General features: G+C 42.0%; 1 protein-coding gene across 9 annotated transcripts in view; it reads left to right on the forward strand.

Moving 5' to 3' along the window:
* The window catches only part of ADCYAP1R1 (ADCYAP receptor type I), a 188,867-nt gene extending 168,784 nt beyond the window's left edge, over nucleotides 1–20,083 (forward strand). For 5 of the 9 annotated variants that reach the window (XM_038391727.2, XM_038391730.2, XM_038391729.2 and 2 more), the window contains 3 exons: nucleotides 6,896–7,025; nucleotides 8,327–8,368; nucleotides 11,417–20,083. In XM_038391727.2, the coding sequence (XP_038247655.1) occupies nucleotides 6,896–7,025; nucleotides 8,327–8,368; nucleotides 11,417–11,626 (382 nt within the window). In that variant the 3' untranslated portion in view covers nucleotides 11,627–20,083. The remainder of the gene's footprint in view (nucleotides 1–6,895; nucleotides 7,026–8,326; nucleotides 8,369–11,416) is intronic. The other 4 variants (XM_038391731.2, XM_043509742.1, XM_043509744.1 and 1 more) reach the window with 1 other exon arrangement.
* Nucleotides 20,084–20,539: the final 456 nt, after the last annotated feature.

Genomic DNA, 20,539 nt, shown 5'->3' on the forward strand with positions numbered 1-20,539 from the left:
GTATCATGTTTGAGATGGGATGACTTGAGCTGCACACAGTATTCAAGGGGTGGGCATCCCATGGATTTACGCAGTGGCATGATAATCTTTTTGTCTTATTATCTGTCCCTTTCTCATTGGTTCCTAACACTGTTGGTTCCTAACACTGTCAGTTTCTGTTAGCACTTTTGACTGCTGCTGCAAGTGAAGTAAATGTTTTCAGAGAGCTATCCACGTGGACGGCTGGTGAAGTTTCCCCTGGGGAAGGCTGGCTCCCTGCCCTGCCTCTTCTTCTCACGGCCCAGGCTCCGCTCCCATTCGGCCCAGTCCCTGCCCCCTCCACCATCCCTCCCCCCACCACCACTCACCATGTCCCTCCTCTCCTCCACCCCCACCCCGCAAGGCTGCCCACCGTGTCTCTCCCCTCCTCCAACCCCCTCCCCTGCAAGACCCCCCAATCACCACATCCCTCCTCTTCTCCTCCCCCTCCCCTGTGCGACCCCCCCACCCTCTGCTCACCGCGTCTCTCCTCTCTTCCACCCCCACACTGTGAGACCCCCCCACCACCCGCCATTCACTGCATCCCGAGTCCCACGAGACACCCCGCCCACTATGTCCCTCTTCACCTTCCCGCGCCGCGAGGCTCCCTCCCACCTGCCGCATCCCTCCTCACCCCCTGCCAACATGAGACCCCCCCTCTGCCCACCACAGGGTGCATCCCTCCTCAGGCCCCACCCGGTGAGACACACTCCCCGCCCCCGCTGCTTGCTGCATCCCTCCTTGCCACTCACTCCGTCCCATCTGGGGGGGCAACGGGGTGAGGAGGGACACGGTGAGCAGTGGGGTGTCGTGCGGGGTGGAGGAAAGGAGGGAAGCGGCGAGTGGGAGGTCTGGTGGGGGCGGGCAGTGAGGAGGCACACGGCGAGTGCGGGCGGGGGGACCTCGGGGGGCGGGGAGTGAGAAGGGACATGGCGAGTGGTGGGTGAGGGGGTCTCGGGGTGGGGAGTGAGGAGGGACGTGGCGGGCGAGGGGGTTTTGTGGGGGCGGGGAGTGAGACGGGACGTGGAGAGCAGCAAGGTCCTCAGGAGATGGGGGCTGGAGTGGAGGAGAGGAGGGACTCACCAGGCAGTGGTGGGCGGTGGGGGCCTCAGGAAAAGGGTGGAGCAGGGAGGAGAAGAGGTGAAGTGCAGGGCCTAGAAGTCTGGCAACTTGCCGGTGGCAGCTCTGCCAGGGTAGCCTTAGTCTCCTCTGACCTATTATATCCACCACCCATGACTATCCACGATGGCTCCAAGATTTCTTTCTTGAGTGGTAACAGCTAATTTAGTGCCTATCACTTTGTACGTGTAGTTGGGATTGTTTTTTCCAATGTGCATTACTTTGCATTTATCAACATTGAATTTCATCTGCCATTTGGTTGCCCAATCACCCATTTTTGTGAGATCCCTTTGTAGCTCTTTGCAGTCTGCTTTGGACTTAACTATCCTGAGTAATTTTGTATCATCTGCAAATTTTGCCATCTCACTGTTTACCCCTTTTTTCCAGATCATTTATGAATGTGTTGAACAGCACTGGTCCCAGTACAGATCCTTGGGGGGCCCCCAAAAGTTTTATAAGAAGGTCATCAAGAGACGAGAACCATGGACTCAGCAATAGGCCTCAATCCGTCTGTTCCTAAATGGGAATAGTTGTCAATGTTGTCTCAATCTTCATATGCACAGAGTAGCATTGCCTTAATCTTATATATATGACAAGGGCGTAGTTCCTTTAGGTGGCCTCATGACCAGACTAGCACAAGCAGGCATAGTCCTGGGAACCAGGACACGGACACAACTTCAGTAATCAGACGACATCTAGAGGAGAAGAGAGAGGCAGCTCTCAGCCTTCAGCTGTTGTTTTTTCATCTTTCCCTCTTTCCCGGAAGTAGGAAGAACAGATAAACCCCAGAGCTTCCTCACAGAATCTGTTCTGGAGTCACAGCCCTCCTCCCTTCGCGGGCTGTCTATGTGTCTGACGAGGAATGCTCACTCACCGAGCCTTCACAATCTCTCCCTCTCACCGTTCTATCTGCCAGGATTTCTAAGTCACAAGATGTGTCTGTGTTGAATCTTATTAATTAAAGATGGAAGAAAACTAGATGAAGTGAGCTGTAGCTCACGAAAGCTTATGCTCAAATAAATTTGTTAGTCTCTAAGGTGCCACAAGTCCTCCGGTTCTTTTTGCGGATACAGACTAACAGGACTGCTACTCTGAAACCAGTCCTTCCCTACTGGCAGTTGTTTCCTAAGGGGTGGTTCCCTGATGCTTTATCTGTAATGATTTTCTTGGTTTTTTGTTAACCCGCAGAGGTTGGGATTTTCAGCAGTGTCTAAGGGGAATGGGAGTTGGCTGCCTACCTCCCTTAGGTACTTTTGCAAAATTCCTGGGTAATTTCCCTGATAATATTTGTTTTGCGTCTGTGGGTCCGTTGAGTACCTAAGCAATTATTTCAGTTAGAAAAAAGCAAAAACCTTTTAGAAAGCTTCTCAAGACAAACTTTTCTGGAATTATGCTCTGCTTCCTAGAAGAACTGCACTACAACTATAAAGCATTTCTCCACGATCTACCTACCTATACATTCAGCTGAGACAATCTGTAATAGTGCCACCTTGTGACTAACAAGAATGTTATTGTTGAATCCAGTTTTTAATGCCCTAAGCAATGGTGAGACAATTCTGCGTTGTATTAGCTCACATGGTCAATATGCAAAAAGAAAAGGAGTACTTGTGGCACCTTAGAGACTAACAAATTTATTTGAGCATAAGCTTTCGTGAGCTACAGCTCACTTCATCGGATGCGAATACAGACTAACATGGCTTCTACTCTGAAAAATGGTCAATATGTCCTTCGTATTTATATTCTGGCTTATTTATCATGTTATTAATTTCAATCCTTTACTCCTAGTTCTTACCCTCTTGTACCACTCTACATAATTCCTCTATATTCATGTTTTTACATACTTCAAATACTTACACACCTTTCTCTTTCCCCTATTCACCCAACCCCACTTAGTCATTGGTATCAATTGTTATGCATATTTGGTTATTTTGGGGTGGAATTTTCAAAGCCATATAAGGAATTTCCTTTAGAAATTAATGGTCATCTAAATATTTTGATAGCTTTGAAAACCTCTCCCTTTATTATTTCCTTAGAACTCAGTCTCAAAGTTCCAGATCACACACACACACAAAAATCTCTGATTTTTCTCAAATTAAGGTGTTTATTTTTCCAACCACACATACTTAGTTTTGATTAAAGTAAAGACCAATCATGTGTTTTAAAATCTTGTTTAAAATGTAAAATATTAATAGGGTAGAATATTCAGTAGAAATCACTGGAAAGGGGACTAAAACTAGCATACTTGATCTTTTCCATCTTTGATTCATGCAGACCTATGCCCCCAGCAACGTACATGGGCTTCAGCAACCTCTCTCCAAACAAGCCTATTAATGCAAATGAAAGATTCCTTATAGAGGACAAAATTATAGAACTTTCCTCTTTGTTATTTCTTCCCTTCTATTATGAACATATCTTGCTTAGGGCATTAGACTTCAGGTTGGTTGAGGCAACCTCGTCAATCAGGAGATGAAGAAAAAGAAAAGGAAAAAATGAATCCATGTTTTTTCACAATAAAATTCCATTGATACTCTGACTCCCAGTCGCAATATATAAGCGAGAAAACCCATCCCTGAAACTGTGATAAGAAAGTCTCTCATTTCTAATGCTTTCATTGAAGACAGCCATAAAAATAATAGATGTTCTGCCTCATTCAGTGTCTAACAGGGCACTGGCCCTCTCTGGCATTTTAGCTAACTCTGGTATTTTTAGAGGTGTTGGACTGCAGCCAGGAGTTTAGTCACATTTCTTAGAGGCTGTGTCCCTTCCAAATAGCCAAATAATGTTTGGTTAGCTAACTAGTGTTTCTGCAACTTCAGTTGCGTGTCTGTTAAGTTTTGTAGCCATGAATGTAAATGACTGCAGCACGCTTTAACAGTCTTGCTTCCATCGCTGCTTCTGCTTTCATTTTTCTTTCCTACTGATGCTCCTGGTAAAATAACAGGAATCATCACTTCTTCACCAACAGACTGTTTCTGCCCATTGCAAGGTGACTACCCACCAAGAATTCTCATTCAGAAACATCTATAGAGAGCTGCAAAAAATTGTACCTGGATACAAATTTCTGTTCAATCCAGGGGATATTCAAAACTAGTTTTGGTTTAGCTTATTATAGCGATAGGGACAGCTGTAAAATTGAGATTCATGCAAACTTCCCCAAGTTCATGGGTATTGAGATCCCAGGTTTTGGCTGTGACCCATCTGCAGATGTGATAGCTGGCTGCCAATGCTGGATAACATCTATGGATAGTTTTTGTTTCATCAGTTGTTTTAATTTTGTGTTTGTTGGCTTTTGGTTTCCTTGCCGCAGTTTTGTTACATAAAGATCTGCACAGTATATAAGTTCTAGGGATCTCAGTTCCTTAAAGATGGATGTTGTTAATGCCCTTCTCCAGTGTCCTTTTGTGACATGGCCAGTCTAGTTGCACCAGATACTTCAAGTTGTCTTTCATCTAGGCTTGCTCTTTCATCCATTTCTGTTTGATTTCTTTGCCTTTGTGCAGTATGAAGCATTGATCAATCACATTGCAAAGTTCATTTGTTTTCTCCATATCCATAATGGAAGCACAATTATTAAAGCACATGACCTAATTTTTTTAAAAAGTGAGGAAACTTGTTCTGTTTAAAGCATGATTTTATTTAGGATTTCAAAAACTCTCAGCAACCAGCTTGGAGACTTTGTTTTGACATCCTGGTTCAGGAATAGTATGCTTTAGTCAGACGAGGCAGACTCCTTAACAACATCTAATTATTTTCTACCCATTACAATCCCCTTTTCTAACTTGTTATGAGCCAATTTTTGATCTTCTATAAATCTGTGTGTGTATAAAATATCTCTTACTTAGTGTTCACTGTGCGTATATTTCCTTCAAGGTTTTCACGGGGTTAATTAAAGACAGTATTCTCCAATCCTGAGATGGCATTGCAGTTACAGATTCTGAGATTTTAAAGCCAATAGGGACCATTTTGATCAACTGATCAGACCTCCTGCTTAGCACAAGTCTTAGAAATTCACCCAGGCATTCCTGCATTGAACCCAGTAACTTGTGGCTGAATTAGAGCATTCCATTTCAATCCATTGTGAAACAATGCACTTTCCATTCAAGCTGGGCTTTTTAAAACATCTTTTTTCTAAAATGATGGATTTTGGAGAGAGTATCTCCGTGTCTATCTTCATGCCTCATCTTGATCTCTTCTCATTCCATGGCTAGCTTAAATATTGTAGTGTCAAATGGGTTTGAAGATTCTGTTAGCCTGCTCTTTCTTCTTCCAGTGCTTCTGGTGCTTATCTTATCCACTATGATATTTTCATAGTCCACAAACGCTGGGTACTGGGGTTAATGATGTTTAGCAGCCTCGTCATTAACTTGATCCACTGTAGTGAATTAACTGATGAATCCTGTATGCTCTCGCAGCCCGTTGACGACCCATACTTTGGCTGGCTGAAGCCATATCAGATAAAGGGGAATGCTGCAGGGTATGGGGAGCAGGAGAGAGTACAACAAAAATACTTCCAGCAATAAGCCAGTGTCACGTTTTCGCTGTGGCATTCGGTATAGCCATTTCAGCACTGCCTATGAAATAATAGCGGGGAGTTCTTCCAGAGCTCAGCAAGGGCCTCTCTCTTTCTCTATTCCCACCTCTATGCCAACTCGTTTTAAGCGAAATGTTCATGTGTCCCCATCAGACATCTCTTAGCCACTCATCTTTCTACTGGAGGAAATTAAGCTTTGCAATCCAGAAGTTATTCTTTGTGACCACTACACCCGCTTTGTTCGCAGATAGGCAGTCAGTTGGCTTGTTCCTTTTGTGTGCTTACCCATAAAAATTCAACTTATATTGTAGCAGAAAGCAAGAGATGGTTTCTCATGGTGGCAAGCTGCCTCACCAAACATAGGCTTGCTTAGTTAGGACTTCAGTGATGCATAGACATTGTGCTGGCCCTCTACATAGCGTGAATTTCATCCATATAGAATCAATTGCTCACTAGTACATATTTAGTTCCAAGTATTCTTGTCTAGACCCACTGAACTTGATTTTCTTCTCACACCATTTTACATTGGTGCAACACCGTTGACTTCAATGGAGTTACACATGATTTCCACCAGTGTAAATGAAAGCAGAATCAGGTCCATGGGCAGTAGAGTCATGATTGCATAATACCATGGAGACCTTTTCTCTTTCAAGAAGAGTGAACTCACAGAAAGGAGATTCTGGGTGCTGCATATAAAGAAGGCCATCAGATGGTGCGATTGTTATTTATTTTATTTGTATTATGGTAGCACTCAGAGACCACTGCTAAGATCAGAGCCCCATTGTGTTTGGTACTGTACATACCCCTAGTAAGAGATACTCCCTGTCCTGATCGGGTGACCAGATGTCCCGATTTTATAGGAACAGCCCCGATTTTTGGATCTTTTTCTTATATAGGCTCCTATTACCCCACACCCCCTGTCCCGATTTTTCACATTTGCTGTCTGCTCACCCTATGTCCAGAAGAACATTCAATCAAAATAAGAGAATACGATAGTCAACAGTTCTAAACTATTGATACATATTCATACTCAGACTGTACCAAGTGTTAGAAAATGGAGTCAGGATAAAATGTAAGCGAAACCAGGGGATGGGAACGCATGGGAACATTTCATATGTACATTATTATAATTTATTATTATTATTTTTTGCAAATGGAACACCAAAAAATGTTAATCAAAGCTCAAGCTGTCCCTGCTATTAACATTCTTTCAATTTGTCGTAACAGGAGGCTGGCCCGCTCCACTCTGCTGCTTATCCCCTTGTTTGGAATTCACTACACTGTGTTTGCCTTTTCTCCTGAAAATGTCAGTAAACGGGAGAGACTAGTGTTTGAATTGGGACTGGGATCTTTTCAGGTGATTATACCGTAAATTCTGCATTAAAAAAAAAAGAAAGAAAGAAATTAAAAAAGAAATCTGTATTTGTTATGACGGCTGTGCATGGATCTCTCTTTGTGTGTTCATTCGCTTACCATATGTGCTTTAAGAAAAGGAGTACTTGTGGCACCTTAGAGACTAACAAATTTATTAGAGCATAAGCTTTCGTGAGCTACAGCTCACTTCATCGGATGCATTTTTTTAAACAACTACATTCTGTATCCACTCATCTAAGCATATAACACTTAACATATTAGGCATTATATCCAACTCTTGATACAAAAGAAAAAGGCACTATGGGGTATTCATTTGTTTTAAATGCACCCTTTCTCTTCAGCAATAATGTATTACTTTGTGATCCTAGCCCTCTTGCCATTTATGTAGTCAGTTACACCTCAAACTAACATTTTCAGGGATTCCTATTGTCAAGCAGGAGTACGGGCTCCCTTGAGCATAATGAAGAGCTTCACAGAAGGAAGTGAGAGCAAGACAGCTACAGATAACAATATGTCCAAAGGTTCTAAGAACACATTATCTTTCACAGATAGTATGCTCAATTGACTTATGTAAGCCACTTTGTTATTTCCAGTCTACCAGTTTGCAACCGAGTATAAATGGCATTTAGTTTTATAGTTTATAAACCAGAATGTTTAAATGATTCCCTCACCTTATCTCATTTTAAACAAACAGAGATCATGAGTAACAAAGCACCAAACTCGGTACCAATAGAGGATCTCACACACTCCTCTGAGACCCAAGACTTTTTGGATTTAAATGCTTCATAAACAAAACCTATTGGGTAAAATCCTGCCTCCATTTAAGGCAAGACTCTTATTGACCTCAATGGAGCCAGGACTCCTAGTGTTCTGAATATTAGTGATCTCTTTACCAAAGGGAAAGCAGAGAGATTAAATAATATGGTAGTTTACTGGCATTTGTATTGCTGTTTGCATTTTTTATTTTTGGACTCTTCTGCTGTAAATTTGAGCATTTTTTAAAAATATAGCACATTATGAGCTCTTCAGTTATTTTCTACCCAAATGCATCCGATGAAGTGAGCTGTAGCTCACGAAAGCTTATGCTCTAATAAATTTGTTAGTCTCTAAGGTGCCACAAGTACTCCTTTTCTTTTTGCAAATACAGACTAACACGGCTGCTACTCTGAAACCTGTCATATGTGCTTTGTAGACTAGCAGGTTTTTTTTTTTCCCCCTTCAGCTATTTTCTATCAGTTCCCTAGAGGATTTCAATTTATAGTCTTTTCTCTCCTGTTTATCCAGGGCTTTGTCGTTGCTGTTCTCTATTGTTTCTTGAATGGGGAGGTAAGATTTTTGATTTTTTTACCAGTTCTCCCTCTGCCCCCATCTGTTTAGCATGACATTTGGTTGTGATCACACCTTCTAACCCACCTCTCAGCTGTAATTAATTAGCTCTCTACTCCTTGACTGTGTCCAAATTTCAGAATGCCTTCAGCAAAGCAGAAAGGAAGCCTGGTCTTTTAGTCAAAGCACTGGGCTGGCAGTCAGATAGTTCTGGGTTCAATTCCTGCCTTTGCCTCTGGCTTTCCATGCAGCTGCTCAGAAAGTCACTTGGGACTCCTACTGTCAGGGCAGGATTGAGTTCTTAATATCCTTATGTTACAATGTAGCTGTAAAATGGGAATAATAATACTTCCGTACTTTACATAGGTGATCTGGAGCTATTTTTATTACTGCTTGTAAAATGCTTTGAGATCCTTGGATGGAAATAGGGGATTTTGCCACTAAAGATGTAACAAAATATTTCATATTTATTTCCAACATTTTGCTGTGTGTACTATATGCTGTTTCTTTCAATTTTGTTAAATAACTTAGTCCTATTTTAAAGGGCACTTTCTCAATTTTGGCCTTTGGCACAGTGAGTGGAGAGGTATGAATTGCATTCATGGTCACAGCATTTATGATTCTTGCCTTTCAGATACTATAGATTTGATCCTAGATTTGACAGTCATTTTGTTATTATTAACCCAAATTGGTCTCTGGGTTTGCAGTCGTGGTTTTCCAAATGAGTGCCATTTACTATGGATGAGGGGGGAGAATTAAAAATATAGGGCCAAATCCTGAGATGGTGTAAACCAGCTTTTCTCAGTGGAGAGATGCTGATTTACATTATCAGATCTGGCCCTGTGATGAGGGGCTGCTTGAGGGAAAATGATATATATATAACTGGCCTTGCCAAGGCACGGCTTACAGGGAAGTTTTAGGCAGTGTTCTGTACTTTTTTACATAGGCAAATCTACAGTAACTGTGCATGTGTGAAATCCCATTTCCATGCAATAAAACTATGCTCTAACTTTGTCTGTGCATCTCAGTCATGAATTAAGACTGGGGGATATATTGTCTAGTTCAGGGGTGGCCAATCTGAGCCTGAGAAGGAGCCAGAATTTACCTATGTTCATTGCCAAAGAGCCACAGTAATTTGTCAGCAGCCCCCCGTCTGCTCCCCCACCCTACAACCAGGGCCTCTCACCCACCGGCAGCCCTATGGATCAGCATCTCCCCTTCCCTCCCCGCACCTCCCAATCAGCTGTTTCATGGCATGCAGGAGGCTCAGGGTGGGGAGGAGCGAGGGCATGGTAGGCTCAGGGGAGGGGGAAGGAAGGGGTGGAGTGGGGGGCAGGGCCTGTGGCAGAGCCAGGGGTTGAGCAGTGAGCACCCCCTGGCACATTGGAAAGTTGGCGCCTGTAGCTCCAACCCCGGAGTTGGTGCCTGTACAAGGAGCTGCATATTAACTTCTGAAGAGCTGCGTGTGGCTCCGGAGCCACAGGTTGGCCATCCCTGGTCTAGTTGATGTGCAGCATCCTAATAATGCATATAATTTATAAAGAGCTTCCCATCGTTACAGTTCTTTAAGTAGTTAGATTCCCTTAGATAAAAGATTAGTTGCTAAGTTGTATTTACATTCCCATTGCAATCAGTGACACATTAGGTACACCTGGGAATTCAGCAGCATAGCAGGTGAGTGTACCCTACTGTGTACATGTCATATATACACTCAGCAAGTTTGGCGGCAGTCACATGGTTAACAAAGAAGCGTTAAACCTAATTACATGATCATCTTCCAACTGTACCTGTCATAGAATGTCCTATTATTGTGCCATTTAGGTGACATACCAGGACAATGCTAGAAAGGGTAGCATGCACACTTACATATCTGACTGCTGTCCCCCCTTTGTGGGGAAATGATAGAGGAGAATGCAGTGTTTTCACTAGCCATACATCCACAAAAGGCGGATGGAAGCACTGGGGACAAGATGGGAATGAAATGTGTAGGAAGCATATTCCATCTTGCATGGTTCTCCAAGGGCCCAATCCAAAATCAATGCCAATCAAAGGAGAAGTCTTTCCATTGACTTCACTGGGTGGGGTGGTTCATGCACAAGAAAAGATTAACTCAATGAGTGTCAAATGCAATAGAGAGCAAAAAATGCAAGCACAGTGATGCAGATTATTTCCACTCATACAGGAAAGACTCAGATCTGATTTGAGGATAGTGGATCGCAAAGTTGCAGGCCATTGTTTCAGAACTGAAAAAAAAATATCACTGACCATATCATCCCTCTGCTCTGGATATGATGGGTGAAATCCTGGCCACACTGAAGTCAATGGTAAAGTTTCCATTGATTTCAACAAGGTCGGGATATCACCTGGAGTACCAAGCTAACCACTAACTGCCTGGAGTTAGGAAGAAAGTACTCCAAGGGCAGAGGAGTCCATACTTGTCCGTTACAGGATTTCATGGCTGTGCTTCTTCTAAAGTATCTGGCATTCGCCGCTGTTGTAGGCAGGATACTGGACCAGAGTCCTTACCCAGAGACTATGGGAGTCGATGGGCTTAGGAACATTATTAATGTTATTGTTACATTTGTGTTTATTATTTGTATTATCATAATGCCAAGGAGTCCTAGTCATGGACCAGGACCCCATTGTGCTAGGTGCTGTACAAACAGAAAAACAAGACATTCCTGTCCCCAAAGAGCTTACAATCTCAGTGTAAGACAAGAGACAACAGATGGGGGAGTACAAGAAATCTATGAGACAGTAGTCAGCATGGTAGCCAGTGGACATGACAGGACCTTGATGCACCCCTGGTCTGATTCATGGTGGCAACTCACATACCCTGATGTCAGGGAGCGTAGACTGAGTGTACAATAGGGTTGCATCGTATTTCCCCACTGCCTCCACCCCGTGCACATCTAGAATTCTCCCTAGAGTTCACTGAGGGGAGAAGTTCAAGACGGGTCTTAAACAAGCATTGTTTATTTTTGAAACTTGATTGTCTGTCAGCATGTACCCGAGCGGCTAAGTACATAAAAAAATGACCTTTTAAAGTTTCTCCCTAAAGGTGCAATCAGAAATAAAGAGAAAATGGAGGAGCTGGAAAGTCAACCGGTATTTTGCTGTGGATTTCAAACATCGCCATCCCTCTCTGGCGAGCAGCGGAGTGAACGGGGGGACACAACTCTCCATTCTGAGCAAGAGCAGCTCTCAGATTCGGATGTCCAGCATAAATGCGGAGAATCTAGTGACATGAGCCACTAAATAACCCCTCCCCCAATAAAACCCAAAACAGCCCTTTAAAAAGAAAAAAAATCATAATTTTGCTGGTGTGGGTTTCCTTTTTTAATGATTATTATTATGATTTTTTTAATGTAAGATGTGTCCAAAAGCATGAAACAAAACATCCCTGGCGTTTTGCAGAGAAGAAAAAAAAGGATATTTTTTTAACAATCATTGTAAATACACGATCCATGCCATCGATAAAAAAAATCAATAAAACGCCAAGCCAACCCCCACACACCCATTTAGAGCATCTGCAAGTAATCCATTGTCAGCCAAGTGTATCAAGTGATTGCTGTGCAGTTGTGAACATTGGTTGCCAAACTGATATAAATCTGTCTGTGCATGGACTTCATTGTTGTTATTTTTGGGGTCTCAGTTTGTTTGTTTTTCTAATCCAATGCATCTTCACTATGCCTCATTCCCATCTTTGGTGTTTGAATATTCTCAGTCTCTTTGGAGTCTTAGGATGTGGCTATAACATTGGGGTTAATAATGCCGGCCAGCTCATGAAGGACTCCGGAAATTGATTTCATGGCTGGATTTGGTCAGAAGAACTCAGCGGATTTAGAACATCTGCTGTGGCTGTGTGAGACGGCATACCTGTCACCATTCCGGAGAGAGGAATCCATACAGCAGAGATGGGGTCTGCTATTTTAGGTTCTAGCGAAGCTGTGAATTTTCTAAGAGGGCCATCCATTTGAGAGAGATCTATATTTTGGGGGTTGATAGGTTGGAGTTTTGAGTAAAGTGAACAAAGATCCCTCCCTCCCCCCGCTAAGAGGCAAAGGTCAGTACCAGGATTCTCGCTTCCTCTGAATTACAGTGAAACTCCTGCATTGATGTCTGATCATTGCACTGCGACTGGTAGTGGCATGGCATGTGTGTGTGGCCTCTGCGACCAGGCTGGCATTGATAGCATTATGCCTCAAGTTTGCCAGCACAAGAGACTCAACAGGGGCCCAACGTGGTGGTGCAGGAAGATTAAGGTCCTCAGTGTCTATGGAGCACCTAAGCTGAACAGTAAGACACTACAGAAGGGAATGATAAAGACTTTGGATGATTTACCGTATCTGGCAGTTTCTTCTGTCATTGGATAGTTTGTTGTTCACCAACAGATATCATTAATACCAATGTCTGAGAGACAAAAGAAAAAGTCCTTTCCAACTTTGCCTTGTAGTTAGAGCCATGACTGGATACATATCTACTTCAGTCAACATCAATGATGTCAATTATTTCTTGAGAGGTTTTATGTGGTGCATAAAGGCTTTAAGGACTGTATTTGCTCTTATTTCTTTGTGGATTTATATGTGTGTGTGTATTAAACAACAAAATGACATTTAAATATGATGGTTTGGATTCAAACTAATAGCAACCAGGGAATTCAAAATTATGCCTAGCTCTTTGTTCTTAATTGAAATGAAAAAGAAAGTGGTGGGAAGGGGGGAAGATATAGACACAAAATTTTGCTGTCGGCAGAGATTTTGATTTCACTGTGTTTTGTTAGTTTACATCAAAACTTGTAATGTCATGTTAAGTATGTTTTTTAAAAAAAAAATAGTTTCCTTGTTTTTAAAAGGAAAAAAATCATGAAAAGTTATGAAAGAAGTATTAGTGATAATACTTAACACTTAGTGCTTTATGGGACGTATTCTGCTCTCAGTTACAGCAGTGTAAATCTAAAATAATCCCAGTAGAGTTAGAGGTCAATCTGCAATTCATTGAAATGGATGGATCACTTGATGATTACCTGTTGTGTTCATTCCCTCTGAAGCACCTGGCATTGGCCACTGTCGGAAGACAGGATACTGGGCTAGATGGTCCTTTGATCTGAGACAGTATGGCCATTTTTATGTTCTTATGAAATAAATGGGAGTGCTGCCTTGACTACAGTGGGTGCAGGAGCAGACATTTATTCCAGATTCACACCACTATAAGGGTGAATTCACTCCTGTAGAGAAGACCAGTAAAAGGACTATGTACCACTTAAATGTACTTTGAGGTCTTAAGTGGGACTTATGTGATGTACAGGCTTTTTGCCAGTCCTCTGCATAGGATTGACCCTAACCGAGAGTAGAATTTGGCCCCCTATGTTCCAGACGTTGTGCAAAAATTACGTAAGTACTTTTTAACTGATAGATTGGAAACTTTTCTCTCATCAGATGCTGTAAATAGCAATTTTAGCAAGTTTCCCAATGAATCATGTTCTTAATGGACCAGAAAGACACTAAAGAGGGAGAGGGGTAAAGTCAGATCTATCTGGTAAATATATGCTTATAATTTTTTAAACAAAATTATCTAATATTAAATGAACAGATGAAATTTAGTTTTGTATTTTCTGTAGTATGGACTTTGACGAGGTTAATACTGACAATACTGTAAGTGTATTATGAAAAGAAATAATGGACAAAGCATATTTTGCATGAATGGTTACTAGCACATTTTCAGTCATTGATCACTATATTTAAAACTTGTCTCTGGTTGGAGACCTTTTTTGTGCCACATTTCAATCCAGAGCAAGAGGTTTTTTTTCTGGCAGTTCTAAAATCCTCTCCTATTTGAGTTGGTGGGTCTCAGTCCAGTGCCTCATGGGCGAGTGTCCACATCACAAAACCACCCTTGCAATTGGCACACATTGGAGGCTAGATCCTCAGCTGATGTAAATCAGTGCAACACCGTTAGTGTCCAGGCAACTATGTCGGTTTACCTCAGCCGAGGATCTGGCATGGATACATTATTATTTTTGACAGTCTCAGCAAGAGAGGCCAAGGACTGAATGGTCCTGGAGACTGAATTCACCTCTTGATTCTTAGAGCCCAAACTCAAGATTGAGGCAGGTTGTTGGGACGTTGTGTTGGAAGCTTCCACACTGTATGCTGTACTTGTTCAGTAGACCAGTGATTCTCAACCTGTGGGCTGCTTGCGGCCCAATCAGCACACAGCTCATCCTCAGGGCCATACAAGTAGTATATATATTGTGTGGATGCGGCCCACATAACACACAGAGAGCTTCATATGCAGCCCACAATGGTAAATAGGTTGAGAACCACTGCAGTAGACCAATAGACGACTTCAGTCTTTGAGATTTTCCATCCAGTATCGTTCACCAGCAATGAATTTACTAGAAGTTGTATCTCTCTATATACTTAATATAGCCGATATTCTATAAAGTACAGGCAAATCCCTTCCAGTGGGATTTTTTACTGGAAGTGCTGACCACTCTTATAGTCATGGCATTCATGTGGCCACACTAATGTTCAGTGTTACTCGAAAGATCATACTTCAGGTGTATATAGAGAAACCAGTCGTTACCTAAACAAAGATTCTAATGCCATTGCACAAAGTATGCTCTTGGGTATCTTTATGTTGAATGTAAATTGAAGATGCTAGATGTGCATATCACCATTTCTGGTGACCATCATTACTAAGCGTCAAGATAGAAGGAACCAAAAGGAAGAATTGCTTCAAAGCGTGTGTAAATATCTATTCGCGTGTAACAGTGTTTGTTTCATTTCTACTGTGAAATATATTTTGGAGTTAGAAAGTACATGTTATTAAAACAAAATGTAATTTAAAAAATGTGTGCTATGCTCCTTGAGCTATTTTTATAATATGCCAATAATACATTTCCTGTCTACTTTTCTTATTTGGCTTTTGTAAATGGACAAAATCTTCTGTATTGCAGTTTTTGTGGGTCTGTAGCACATAGAGCTACTGTTTCATTGTCTGTCATTGAATAAGGAGATCTGCTACGAGATGTATTTTAAAATCGTGAAATAAATATTATGTCAGAGAGGTGTGATTTTTCAGTGGCGTTGGGCACCTATATCTCCCTTGGACTTCATTTGGATTTGTGGGTGCTCGGCACTTCTGAAAATCAGAGCCTGGGTGCCAAAATCTAGGCACCTCAATAAAAGAAGCCTGAATTTCAGAGGCTCTAAAGGTGAAAAATCTTTCCGCTTTGCCTAACTTAAGTACTCATGTTTGAAAAAATTGGGCTTAAGATTTTAATGGCACAATCTCAGTGATGTTCAGGAAGGACTCTCGTTTTTCCTTTTAGTCTGTGGCAGACGATTCCCATTGGATATGGAGGTCTAATGAAAGTTACCTAGTTACTGTAGTAGGTTCAGAGAAGAACAGCCCAAGTAGATCAGTCCTGAAGTTGTTTTTGTGGTACAATATATGAGAAACAGTGTCCCTACAGTACTGGCGCAAAAGACTAAATGAATGCGGCACTGTTAATACAGTGTTATGGGCCACTATTTTCTAAGGGACCAGTCGTCAAAGGTGCTGAATGATGTTCAGCAGTTTGCAGGATCCTAATATTTATTTTTTTCTACAAGGGCTTTACCAGAACATTAAAACCAGTGGACAACAAGAAGTAGGCTAGGGTTTGCTTGGAAAATCCATGTCATGATTCCCACTGCACGTGGACATCAGTTAATCAAACTAAAGTTCTCCTGGATGTAAAACTCAGAATTCAAACTCTCTTTCTGTGTATTCCCAAAGGTGACAAGTTATGCCTATGTTGCTTACATTGCTGGTCATTATATTAAGAGGGCTAGACAAATTATATTTTTGTGGCAGTTATCAGAGGTAGAGAGGTTCCTCAAGTGCCTTTTAGGACTAGACAGCAGTTGGGGGGAGATGAAATCAATTTAAGATTATTTTTAATTGCAGCAAGCAGGTTATCACTTCAAATATATAAATTCGTGATCAGTATGACCACATACTACAGCACAGTAAATAATAATGTGCTAGAATTATAAGAGCAAGCCTACCTGGACCATGATAGTATCCTTCTGCTTAAAGTCTATGGGAGTTTTGCCCTTGAAATGGGAATGGAATTAGGCTCTTTATGATTGTGGAATCAGATCCGAAGCTCACTGAAATCATTGGGAGTCTTGACACTTAACTTCAGTGAGCTTTGAACAGGCCTATAATATAGGCCCCAATCTGGATTCTGGTCTCAGCACCACTGGTGTAAATCTGGCATAACTCCGTTGACTTTACTTATGCTAATGTGAGGTCAGAGCTGGCACACGGCTGCCTTGAAACCCTGTAACAAGATGGTAGAATCTCATTAGTTCCACAGGTCTCATGAAATCTCCACCATTTGAGTTGGCAGAAATGTCATGGGATCAGCTGGTGAGATTTCAGCAATGTTGCATCTGAAGTTGATTCTCAGTCATGATTTAGACTCCAAAGTGAACTGGCCTCTGACTAGTCTGAATCTAGATCTCAGCATTATCTCCTTGGCCCATACATACCAGGAAATAGATGCTGACAGAGTAGGGAGTCCAACAAAGCCATTCACAATGATTTAACAACATTGTAACAGCAAAAATAATGAAGGGAACTAGATAGAGTCACATCTAGCCAGAGTCTAATCTCAACACAGATAACAATTCCTTTTTTAACTCGCATCACCACAATGCACACTCTGCTGACTCTTGTTCCTCTAGGAAAGGTGTAATATTCAAAATGTTCACCTTCTGGGAAGCTTTGAACTGTCATTTCTGCTGTGAGTCTCTTACACGTTCTACTTTTTTTTCTTCACCACTTTAAAAATTATTTCTAAGATGCCAGAGGCAATATCTCAAAGCTGAAAGGGTCCGCTTGGAACTGCAGTTCTGGTTAATGCCTTTGCCATGAATTCCTATGTTTTGGCAGTGTTCAAAATCTTGTCCACACAAAAAATAATGAAATGTGGTCCAGTGGTTTTAGAAATCATTTGAAAGGTTCAATATTCCCTGATGGTATTTCCAGGCTTTTCCTTTATCTAGTTGGATACTCTCTAACTTACATTGCCAAATATAGAACTCTGGCCCACCACACTGCTGCTGCTATTTGTAGTTCATCATTCTTTTCATCTTCTCTTTTGAGGATGGTCTTCCCACTGCCAATCATATGGTGACATTAAACTTCACATTCAGCAATGCCAGTCCTCCACTCAGTGACCATCTTCTTGGTTTCCAAATCCTGTGACTTTCCAGTTCTGAAGCCTAAAAGCTCTGTTTGTAGTAACAAAGGCAGTCAGTGGGCTCTGACTCATCCTATGGACTCTGTTACTGTATATTGGAGCTGGTCAACATTTTCCAAAGTTTGATTTGTCAATGAAAATTTGGAATTTTAACCCCCAGGAAAAATGTGAATGCTTTGACATATCCCTCATTCAAACATCTGAGCTAATAGCCATTACTCCCTGTACTCTAAAACACCACTTCCTATTCAATATCGCTTTTCTAGCCAAAGGAAGATTTGCTCTGCTCACAGAAGATTTCCAGGTTCGGATAAGTGTTTGATACAATTCAGAGCTTTCTGGATGCTGCATCAAAATTAGCCAAACATTCTGAAGTCATGCAGCTCACTTATTATATACATCATGCTCTTTTTCTGTGGGTAGCTCATGCTATCATTCCCATATATTAGTAGTAGTAGTAGTTGTCTTACAGTAGTGCTGAGAGGCCACAACTGAGATCATGGCTCCATTGGGCTGTTTTAAGTAGATTGGATTCTCTCAAGAAGAAAAAATGAGAACTTACAATTTCTAGACTTCTCCAGTTGCTCAGTCAGAAAGGACAGCATTTGTCCTTTGTTAGATAAGTCTCTCAAGTCAACAATTATACTCTGGCTATTTCCTCTTCCTTCCTTTGAATCACTCTATTAAGAGAGGTTTGTTACTATATGAAGACAGCATTTGAAATGAGAATGTTCCCAAGGTGATTTGTCCAAAGGAGCAATAAGAATTATGTCCTGAATTATAGGGTTTCAGATATGGGGGCTTTGCCATTGCAGAGGTGCTGCCATTCAGCAACTACAAGTGTTCATATTTAAATTGTTTCTGGAAAACATCTGACCCTCCCTGACTCTTTGCTCATTTTTAGAACCAAACCCAATTGCACTTTCTTCAAGACTTGGCTTTGAAACATTTTATGAGTTGGGTTTTTCCCCACCCGTCGTCCTTTCAATTTTGCCGGCGCTGCACTTCCTGCTCCCAACCAAAATCAAACGATGCCAAAGCACCACAGGAAAGGCTGTTCTCATGGTTTTTCTAGCCATGCCTGGGAGTATCGGCAATGTGCTGAGATACTGTTTTCCTGGGAGATTCACAGCTCTGTGCTTGCAGATTGCAGAAGTTGGGCCAGTTCAGAGAAACTTCTGAACAGTTGCGTGTTTGCCAACATTTTTCAATGTACCCATCCCTAGTTAGTGTGAGCAAAGTCCTGCTTGTCTTGCATGGGTGCCGGGAGGGGGAGAGAAAAGTAGCACAAAAGCCTGTAACTCACCAAAGGTATCTGTAAAACAGCCCAAGAGGATTCCAGCCAATCACTTTCTTGAGGAGCTGCAAACCCATTGGTGAACCGTCCCAAGGGTGTCATGTCTCCCCGTCCTCTTGAGTGGATGTTACTTTCAGCAGTAGACGCTATGGCTCACATTGACTCTGCTAGTAGCAGTGAGAAAAGTATGCTATCAACCATGATTCCCCTGGGCAAACGTGCTACCAGCTGGATTCACATGTGATGCATGCAGAGCCATCTCTGAGTCAGCTATAGTTGAGATCTCTGTTTGCAACCTCTTGGGTTATGGCTCTGTGTTAACTGCCGTGTTACCAAACCAGGGACATTATACTTGGGGGCATCTCTAATGAGTTAGGGGAGGATTTACTCTACATCTTTAAAGATGTCAGACAGGCACAACCAGCTGCAGATTGCATCTACTATCACAGAGAGCGGTGGAGTACGGAGCATGCAGTAATATCTAGGATACTCTGATGTTAAGCTCTATGTGTTTTTGTGGTAGAGAGCGACATTCAGCTAAATGTGTATTGTACTTTATCCAACCTCTACAGATCTTGAACAATATGCCTTGTTTTGACCCTTGTGATCCTTTCACCTGGATATTATTATTATTCCACATTTGCTTTCTTTGTGGGGAATTCATCCGTGTGAAGAGTTAATGAGTGATATGAACCTCGCAGTGTCTGTCAGTAGCTGAAGTAACCTAGGCCTCTGTATACACCTGCTCCAATGAACCTTATCACTGTACAGGAGTCTCCAGAGGTCTCAATGTACCTGCATAATCTATAAAAACATCTGTTAATGTCCTCATTTTCTCTCCCAATTTCTTGCCATTATAGTAGCAATGCAACATGTGATAGCTCCCGAGGAGAGATGTGCCAGGTTAATGTATGTAAAGCTGTATTTTGGCTTTTGAAGGTCTCAAGGAATGAATTTACTGGCCTTTTGGGTCTAATACTGACCTTTTTATCGTCATTGGTAACAGGATCTGGGATTATTACATTTTGTTAAGTGGAAACACACAGATGTCAACTGCTGCTTACTAGACTAATCTTTGTGTGTGTTCTGAGAAACAGTACTAGATTTTAACATGTATACTGCTGTAGATGACACAATAAATGTATTATCATTTTTTGCACGTCTGTTCTGCTATGAAACTGAACTCTCGGGCTGATCCAATGCTGCAGAGTTACCATTTTGGGAGCTAGCAGGATGCGCTCATTAATGAAGGTGGTTTGCTTACTGGGAATTACAGAGTTTAAGGCCAGAAAGGATCATCTAATTTGATTTCCTGTATATTACAAATCACTGAACCCCACCTAGACTAGACTAAAATATTACAGCTCTCAGGAGCTAAGCCAGTGTGTGCCACAGGTGAAGAACAGGAGACACCGAAGTGTATCAATGCCTGAGGCCCCTGCAATGGCAGACAATGATTTGGTGAGACAGATCCATGTGATCCTAGCTAGGAACCCATGTTCTATGCTGCAGGGGAAAGCAAAAAACCCACCACAACCCCTCGGTCCCTGCCAGTCTTACCTGAGGGGAAATTCCTTCCCAGTCCTGAAAATGGTGATTAGTATAACCCTGGATG

The sequence above is a fragment of the Dermochelys coriacea genome, chromosome 2 (genome assembly GCF_009764565.3).
Source record: "Dermochelys coriacea isolate rDerCor1 chromosome 2, rDerCor1.pri.v4, whole genome shotgun sequence".
NCBI classification, from domain to species: domain Eukaryota; kingdom Metazoa; phylum Chordata; order Testudines; family Dermochelyidae; genus Dermochelys; species Dermochelys coriacea.